The sequence below is a fragment of the Mirounga leonina genome, unplaced genomic scaffold (assembly GCF_011800145.1).
Source record: "Mirounga leonina isolate KUSES-001 unplaced genomic scaffold, KU_Mleo_1.0 Mir_151, whole genome shotgun sequence".
Lineage (NCBI taxonomy): Eukaryota > Metazoa > Chordata > Mammalia > Carnivora > Phocidae > Mirounga > Mirounga leonina.
In genome coordinates this window covers 59,114,036-59,123,947 of record NW_023270377.1, presented here as the reverse complement: position 1 = coordinate 59,123,947, position 9,912 = coordinate 59,114,036, and the positions used below count along the sequence as shown (strand labels likewise).

Here is a 9,912-nt window from a genome sequence, read left to right as displayed (position 1 = left end):
ATATATATATATATATATATATATATATATATATATATATATGGGTTTATTGCTAGGCATTCTGTTCTGTTGCATTGATCTCTGTGTCTGTTTTTGTGCCAGTACCATACTGTTTTGATTACTATAGCTTTGTAGTCTAGCATACTGTGAAATCAGGGAGCGTGAGATCTCCAGATTTGTTCTTTCTCAGGATTGCTTTGGCTATTCAGGACCTTTTGTGGTTCCATATGAATTTTAGGATTGTTTGTTCTAGTTCTGTGAAAAAAGCCATTGGTATTTTGAGGGAAGTTGCATTGAATCTGTAGATTGCTTTGAGTAGTACAAACATTTTAATAACAATAATTCTTCTAAACCATGAGTACAGTATATCTTTCCATTTATTTGTGTTGTCTTCAGTTTCTTTCATCTTATGCTTTTCAGAGCCTCCTGCTTTCTCTTGAGTTAATTTCATTGCCTTTTAGTGTAAGGATGTATGACTAAGATTGTTCAGTCTTGCTAATTGCTAGCATTTCTGGGAAAAGGTTTGGCAGAGGAAGTTGAAATACAGGGTGCAGTTTGTATTATCTGTGAACTTCGGTTGTCTATTTTATCCTTGTCTCCCACTAATATGGATTGAATTTGAGAGTAGATGAGAGCAGATTTTTAAAATTTTCTGGAGGGGCGCCTGGGTGGCTCAGTCGTTAAGCGTCTGCCTTCGGCTCAGGTCATGATTCCAGGGTCCTGGGATCGAGCCCCGCATCGGGCTCCCTGCTCAGTGGGAAGCCTGCTTCTCCCTCTCCCACTCTCCCTGCTTGTGTTCCCTCTCTCGCTGTGTCTCTCTGTGTCAAAATAAATAAATAAAATCTTAAAAAAAAAAAATTTTTCTGGATTCTTTACCCTCTTGCAGAAAAACCCTGTGTACTTACAAAAATTTAATCTTGAAATGAAAAAATAACATTAATAATATTTCACTATACTTTTTTTGATAATTGTAACTGTTTTTCATGAGTAATGCTTTTTATAAATATATGAAAAGCTTTAAAATTATATATTGAGATTTCTGTCTTAGAATTTTATGTGAGTTTTAGGTAGCAAAACACCAATGCAGTATCAATCACAGGATACCGCCTTTGTTTTTCCAGTAGCGAAAAAATTCACACTGTTAATTTCTCTAACAATACTCAAATTTCCACAGCTTAAATGTTGTCAGGTAATGTAAGATTGAGCAAATTAAGTAGATATGGAAATTTTTTGGCTTGTTTTTGTAGCATATTTTAGGTAATCTTAGAATTCTAGTCAGTGTTAATTAAGCCTACCACTTTCGCCATGTAAAAGGACCACCTACTTAACATGCCTTTTTTAATCGCTGTTTTCAAAAATAACTCACCATAGACAAATTTACACAAATGGTGCTATTTAGGAAAAGATCCTAAAGATGTAATTTGGTTTTCAAATGTGGACAAATACAAATAAAGTGTAAACATATTTATATCATAGCGGACTACCACTTATTTTCAGGCACATTCTTTATGCAGTGATGAGGAAAAGCAAAAATGGCTTCATGGAAGTTGAAATGACCATAGTGAGAGAGTATACAATCTAAAACATTTCATCATGACTGACCTAAGAACTAAATAGAATAGTGTACCTTTATACTTTCCTTTTTTAAAAAGCTATTGCTAAATGTTTGGAAAACATTTGAAAGGCATGCCTTTATTAATTAAATAGATCAGGTTGTATTCTGGATCCTTGATCTATTCAGCTTAATTTCTTTTTTTTTTTAAACACAGGTTTTGTTTTTTTAAAATTTTTTTAAAGTAGGCTCCATGTCCAGTATGGAGCCAAGTGCAGGGCTTGAACTCACGACCCTGAGATCAAGACCCAAGCTGAGATAAAGAATCAGATGCTTGACCACCTGAACCACCCAGGCGCAACCTTCTTATCTTTTCTATAAGTATATTTTTCCATAAGTTTAATTGAAGTTTAAAATAATATCCTTGAAGGTAGGGAATTTTTCAGTGATCTTCAGAAATAGAATCTGAACTTTTAGCCACAAACATTGGAACTAAAAGTTTTCAGTTAATCTTTGATTCAACATTGAATTTTAGAAAGATGAGAAGGGAGGGTGCCTGTCTGGCTCGGTCACTAGAGCATGCAATTTTTTTTTTTTAAGATTTATTTATTTTAGAGAGCACGTGCACACACTTGCATGAGAGTGGGGGGAAGAAGAGGAGAGGGAGAGAGAAACTCAGGTGGACTCCATGGGCTGATCATGGAGCCCAGTGTAGGGCTCGATCCCATGACCCGGAGATCACAACTTGAGCCAAAACCAAGAGTCTGATGCTCAACTGACTGTGCTACCCAGGTGCCTGGAGCATGTGACTCTTGATCTAAGGGTTGTGAGTTCAAGCCCCATCTTGGGCTTAGAGCCTACTAAAATAAATAAATGAATAAAAATTTTTAAAAAAATTCTTTTTAAATTGATGAGATGGGTTTTTCTGTCATGATGATTTTATTATCTGGCCAGTAATCCAATATGAAAAATGAATATTTAACTGAACTCAATTAGAAGAGTACAGATCTCTAAATCAAGTGGTTATAGGATTTTTTTCTTAAAACAGAATCTAAAGAGAAATGCATACGTTTTTCCTCTAGTGAAGCAAGATTCTGAATTCTACATTTGAAGAGCCCTTTGGTTTTATGTTCTATATTTTATGTAATATATCTGATACACATTTTCTCAAATCTGTTAATGTATAACAGTCCTTGTTTTTAAACTTAGCCTTTTATTCTCCTGTAAAAGTTCTTAAAGTAATGTGTAAACTTGCCCAGAGCAAAATATTTATTTGAAGATATTTATTACAATATATAGGTATCCTTTGAAGACTGAAAGTTAACTCTCTTTCAACTTTGTTGAGCTCAGACCTTCGGGTTGTTCTGTCTTCCACCAGAACTGCTACTTGAAACTTACAGTTTCTAAGAAATCTTTGAAGTACATTTGATGCAAGATGTGTGAAGTTATTTGATCATACTTTGCAATGCCTTGTTGAGAAGACAGGATACGGGGAAAGTTTTTAAAAGTTAGAATTAAATACACTCTAAATGCTTTGCAGTGTTTTAAACTGATAGATTATAAACCTCTTTATTTAAAAAGCATTTCTTGACTTTTTTTTACCTTGAACTAAAATTATACTACTTTACCCATTACTACTATGGATTTTAATTGCCACACATCAGACCCATTAAGACTATTCCTTATTATTACAGTTTCCTGTGGTAATTATTGAAATTGTATATATTCTATAAAATATGTTTAAGATAGTCTCTTCACATTAGATAGCAGTTTAAACAAAAAATATCAAATGCAGTTTATTTGGTTTAGAGGGTAAATGAATACATATTAGAAATAAGCTGTTGGGTAAAATACTGAAGAGCTATATTTTAAATAATAGCTCTTTTTTTTTTTTTTTTACTAGCTATAAACAGGTTATGTATAAATGTTGGTGGTACCAGAGCATTGAAAATAAAACTTGTTTGTGATAAACTCCATCCTTGGTTCTCTATCCTAAAATGTAACTGAATGATAATAAAGTGCTATTCATCTGCAGGTGCATTGCTTCTACTTAGTTAAAAGATGGTTGAAAGGACAGGAATTAGTAGCATGTTGTATTAGCCTTTTGTAGTGTATTTTGTCCTAAGCATCTTAATTTCCCTGTTTTGAATGCTAAGTAGCAAGGGTCTTGGTTTAGAACTAATACCCATCATGCATGTAAACGGTATGAAAGAGCTGCTTAGTAAGTTAACACAAAGTGTTCTTGTGTCAGTCCTTGTGGAAATAGATACAATACAAACATTACAGCTGAACTCACGGCAAACTCCATTAAGTAAAAACCTGGCCTCATTGTTCGGGAAAAAGTTTGAATAGAGTGCAAGCTCATTTTGTTGAATGTAATGTCAGGCTTTTAGGGACTGTATTGAGGGATAAGGTTTTGTTAAGTTGAGACCAATTCATTAAGTTTTATTGCCTGGTGAGAAGCAGTAATACTTTATTGTAAGACTTCATCAAATATTCATGGTTAAAGAGAAGTAGTAAATGTATTCAATCAAGTGGTCTTTTGGGGTTTTGAAAGGGATTATGAAGTCTGCTCAGCTGATAGTTTTAACATTCATTGAGGTTGTTTAACAAGGGTAATTTTAGTCTCTGAGTTTAATTTTGTTGTCCAGGCTTGTCTCTTTTTACTGTCACAAATCCAACTCTATAAAAATTGTGTCACATTATAGAGATGAGTGGATAATATATTCATTCATATAAATTATGTATGTCCTAAGTGGGTATATTTTTTAAATTATCATGTTAATACTGAGTTTAACGTATGAGGGAGTTATGACCTGTCCACTTGTTCAATGTGAGTTTGCTTTTTGTTTGGTCAGACTATAGCCTCACCTTACTACTGTTTGTGATCTTTTCATGTCTTGGATAATATTGCCTCCTTGACGTACATAAAATAATAAGCAGCCTTTTGTTTGGGCCAGTTCAAATTGTACTGAAAGGATATAGTCAGCATTTTGTAGATGCTGTTAGAAATTTCAGTAGCATAGTCCTCATTCTTGTACTTGATTTCAGGCTACCTGTCTCTCCTTTTTTATTTTTGTATTACACTTCTCATCTCAGATTGGGTGATAGTCTCTTGTGCACACAAAATTCATCCTTTCCCAGTTCTCAATGTGTTTACTTCTTCAATACTGTGAACTGCAGTTTTGTGATTTTTGTGAGTTTTGTCCATTTCAAAGAAATAAGCATATTCAACTAAAAGTCAAATTTGTTATGAATTTTTTCTTATGTCTTTTAACCTCTATTCTTTAGGCAGATGATGTTGAGGGCAAAATTAGACAAATCATCCCACCTGGATTTTGTACAAACACAAATGATTTTCTCTCTTTGCTGGAAAAAGAAGTTGATTTCAAGCCATTTGGAACCTTACTCCATACATACTCTGTTCTCAGTCCAACAGGAGGGGAAAACTTTACCTTTCAGATATACAAGGTAAAGATAAATCTGAATATTTCTTGGGTAAAAAGTGCTCCATTTGCCTGAAACCTGTATGCTGTTTTGTTGTTATTTTCATTGACTCATTTCTAGCTTCAGGAAACAAGTTTCTGTCAGCATTAAAAACAAAGATCTATTTTGTGTGTGTGTCTGTGTACACATCTTAATCTGAGACTTCTAAACACTTTCCCACAGGATAGTTTTGTGTTCTACAGACTTTCACTTACCTCTGTGATGAGTTTCACCTGACTTTTCCTGGCTTTTTCCCTAGGCTGACATGACATGTAGAGGCTTTCGAGAATATCATGAAAGGCTTCAGACCTTTTTGATGTGGTTTATTGAAACTGCTAGCTTTATTGACGTGGATGATGAAAGATGGCACTACTTTCTAGTGTAAGTACAGTTCTAAAGCAACAGTAGACCTTATTACCTCCACAAAGCCAGCATTTTAATTGTGGCGGCCCAATTATTGGGACAGTATAATGATATTTTTCCCAGGAAAGAAAAACTATTGTTTATGAGGCTTGAGTTTTCCTTCATTATGCTTTCGGAGACCTTGAGAATAGAGCTGAATTAAATGCTGTTGTCCGTTAGGACCCTGAATGTAGGCTTAAACAGTAAAATGAGCTTTGCCTGTGTTTTCTTTTACTTGCCACCTATTCATCTTTATAATAGGCAAGTGCACTGAAGTGATGTAAAGAGGTCTGATTTATCCAAGTTGCTGCACACCAATTAAGTGAATTGTACATTCAGAACATAGCAGGTGTACCCATTGGGCCCTCACAGAGTAGCTTGCTGACACTGAAAATTCAGTCAGAGAATGGAAAAGAAAATGGACACTGCATGGGAGCGCGACTGTAATTGACCTGCTTGGCTTTCTGTTTTATCTGCAGATTTGAGAAGTATAATAAGGATGGAGCTACGCTCTTTGCGACCGTAGGCTACATGACAGTCTATAATTACTATGTGTACCCAGACAAAACCCGGCCACGTGTAAGGTAATTGGCGGTATAACACGTGCCTTGTCTTTTATTTCAGAAGAAGGAACTGCTGAAGTTTCCAATACTTGTTATAATAGTGTTGATTTGTTTAAAAAAATCACCATTATTCATTGGCTATGTACTGATTTATTTCATTGTTCCCTTTGAAACACTGTAGAAGATTAAACCAATTTTGAGTATCTCAGTAATTTTTGAATTTCTTGAAGGTTGACTGAAAAAAAACCCACTAACTTTAAAATGTTAATACTACAGTGATTTGCAATTTTTAAACAGATCATGTTGTTATATTTTAATTTTACAATCATTTCTTTACTGTAGTCAGATGCTGATACTGACTCCATTTCAAGGTCAAGGCCATGGTGCTCAACTTCTTGAAACAGTTCATAGATACTACATTGCATCTCCTTCTGTTCTTGATATTACAGGTATGTAAAATTTGATTTGTTACTGAAAGCCTTTCTAAAGAATCTCTTCTTTACTGATTAATTTTGGTTTTGTCAAAAGTAACTATTCTGTTTTAAATAGCAGCATTCTCTTGGGGTCTTTTTGGAACTGTGTAAAGATGGCTTATATGGTTACATTTTAAGTTATAATAAGCCTTTGGTGTGATTGGATTGTATATCCAAGTAAGAAGTGCTTTATGAATTGAACAGATTGAAGATAATAAATTGAATGTATATTGGGAAATCGTGGTCAGGTATATGTACTTTGTAAGTGTGGTGTGACTTAGTTCAGTTTATTTGGCCAACCATTGCATTGCTCAGAGGCCCTTCTCTAATTTTCATGTAGAGGGAGAATATTCTAAACCTCACTGAGAAAGAAAAACCAAGGCAAATAATTCCTGAATAGAATACACATTTCTTAAGGCATGTGTTTTTTATTCCTAAAATGCATGCCTTCACACCAGTAGTTTATAAAGTGAAATGCAGGCCTATTTGTTTTGGAAACATCTTTCATTATGAATTAGCCAGAGAAGAAGTATTATGAATAGGATTCTTAGGAGAAGGAGAGAGACTTTCCTCTTTAAAGTCATCATTAGATGGAGTTACAGATGATAGTATGTAAACATGTGAACTACCACAGAACAAAGTGGCCCTGGAACATTTATGTTGTCATTATTTTCTTTCCCCTGAGTAACACTGTTTCAAATTTGTTAACTCAGAAAGTTGCTGATTAAACTGAAAGTCACCCTTTTTTTTTCTTCATGAAAAATATACCAGATATTCATATCCAAATTAGGTATTACATTTTATTAATTCATAACAGTTTGAGTACATTTTTGTTTTTAAAACTGCAATGCTTAAAAAAAATAAAAACTGCAATGCTTAACACACACTAAAATTTAATTTGTTTAAAAAATTATGTTTTGGCATTTTATTTTACCACTTCGTTTAAGGACACCAAAAAAAAAAAAAAAAAGTACTGGATGTGGGACTAGCAAGAATATAAGTAGGCTTGTGAAAAGAATGTAAATAGGCTAACAGGCAGATTTTTAGCTTTTCATGTAATGTAGTGGTTTTGCTTGTACAGAGTAAATAAAGTTACTCCAAAAGAGATTCTGAATTGATCCTGTAGATTAATAAAAAAACATTTTGTTTTTAAAAGGGAGTTCCATGTTTATAGAGTTGAATTATTTTTTCATCTGACTTTTGTGCTACTGTGAAATGGTTTAGAAATTTGGGAGATAAAGAAGTAACTGCTTAAGTTGGTTTATATCAAAAGTTACAAATTGTTTAAGTGACACCTTTACTAGCTAAGTGAAAAATTATAGAAACATAATAAAAATGATTACACTTCTTTTTAACTAAGCTAAAAATTGTTTAGCTTCTGTTTACTTTATAGAGCTTGAACTTGGTGTTACACGAAGGGACTTTTTTTGGTGATTTTAATCTAGAGACCTAGAGTTCACATACGTAGTCTTTGTCTTCTCTAGTGGGTAATGTGCCAGCAGGAGTTGTTTCTGTGAAGCCTCTTAACCATTTTCTTCTGTCTACTCCAACCAATAAAGTCCTTGATACTTAGCACCAATTAGCAGATAAAGAATTTTATTTCTTAAATCTCAGTGAAGAGTCATCAATAGTGGTAGCCTTTATTCATTGCAAACTGAAGTCTCCAAAGAGAAAAGACTAAACGTGCTAAAGGACTTCTGAATTTGAAAACTAGATATCAGCTTTTATTTTCAGCGTTAACATTTCTCAGCATTATAAATTACTAAAAATGCCTTATCAGCTGTTTTCATGAAGATATTTCTTTTAGATTTCCATACCCAGTCTTTTTAAAAAAGAAAATAACAGAATTTTGCATATTTTAGTCATTTTAGTTCCTGTTTCTCCATTATTTTGTATATATATTTTTAACTTTGTGGATCTTTAGCAGGTTCTGGATCTCCCTTTGCAATCCCAAATATCCTTTATATAGAGATGGCTTTTTGCTTACTTGACATACAGCCAGATATAGTAATAATTAAAAGTTAACACTGACAGGCCTATGTTACAGGATAGATAGGTGTTTGTGGTGTAATTGCCATTCATTTTCTTTTTTTAGCGCTTAATTTTAAAGTAAAATACTGAAAGACAGTTCTTTATATCATGTACATCTTCCTGTTGAGGATGTCACTATCTTAAGATTTGAGTATACCTCAGTTGTGTGACCTTGTAAATTGAATCAATGATTTGCTGCTTCTAGAATTATGAAGAGATGCATTTGGCAATAGAAACTGATCTTGGGCTGGAGTATATATCAATATTACTAATCTATCAGTTGTGTATTAAGAGCTAATTATAAGTATCCTTTAAATATGCCTTATAGTACTGGAATGGAATATAGAATTATCTATAAGCTTTTTATACTTAGGTGGTTTGTGCTATCTCATTTTGTATGATTTTATCTCTAATACAGCACATTAATATTGAGAGGTTTTTTTAAAAAAATGATAGAGGAGCACTTAAATTGTTAGATGATGTATTTGGAAAAAACTCAGTTTTTGATTTTGCAAGTCACTATGGATTTATACTCAAGAAAATTTCATCTTTTAAATGTATTGCTCATCTTTGTAGCACAGAAACAAAGGAATTGAAAGGTGTCACGAATTATTGAGTATCACTATTTTAAGTTCATTTTCAGTCTGACATTTTTGGTTAAAGTGCTTAAATATTGAAATGGTGAGTTGGCCCCTTACATCATCAGTCTGTAACAGCTTATGTAAAGCTAAATGGAAATTTTTTGCCTTTTTTTTATTTGTGTGCAAATTTCTGATAGGAATATGGCATGGGTTTTTAGATTATTCTCAACTGTCATTCTTTTTCCTAGGATATGTTTTTTCCTAATCTTCTGAGGTCATATAAGTTACTTAAGCTATCACTCATACTAAATTTTTTTTTTTTTTTAAAGATTTTATTTATTTATTTGAGACAGAGAGAATGAGAGACAGAGAGCATGAGAGGGAGGAGGGTCAGAGGGAGAAGCAGACTCCCTGCCGAGCAGGGAGCCCGATGCGGGACTCGATCCCGGGACTCCAGGATCATGACCTGAGCCGAAGGCAGTCGCTTAACCGACTGAGCCACCCAGGCGCCCCACTCATACTAAATTTTATTTCAAATTGATATTAGCAACACAGTTCTTTTTTCTAAATCAGTTTAGAAGAGGTAGACTTGGAAAAATTGACATTGAATAAGCTTGAGCCTCATTTGTTAGTACTTCAGTACTTTAAAAAAAATTTTTTTTTTTTTTAAAGATTTTATTTATTTATTTGAGAGCAAGAATGAGAGAGAGAGAGCATGAGAGGGGGAGGGTCAGAGGGAGAAGCAGACTCCCTGCCGAGCAGGGAGCCCGATGCGGGACTCGATCCCGGGACTCCAGGATCATGACCTGAGCTGAAGGCAGTCG

The 9,912-nt window shown here is 33.9% G+C and overlaps 1 protein-coding gene across 1 annotated transcript in view; it reads left to right on the top strand.

The window, feature by feature from the left end:
* HAT1 (histone acetyltransferase 1) overlaps window positions 1-9,912 on the top strand; it is a 63,330-nt gene that overhangs the window by 33,072 nt on the left and 20,346 nt on the right. Inside the window, exons 5-8 of the mRNA XM_035007774.1 lie at window positions 4,844-5,023; window positions 5,298-5,419; window positions 5,920-6,024; window positions 6,346-6,452. Coding sequence (XP_034863665.1) covers window positions 4,844-5,023; window positions 5,298-5,419; window positions 5,920-6,024; window positions 6,346-6,452 — 514 coding nt within the window. The remainder of the gene's footprint in view (window positions 1-4,843; window positions 5,024-5,297; window positions 5,420-5,919; window positions 6,025-6,345; window positions 6,453-9,912) is intronic.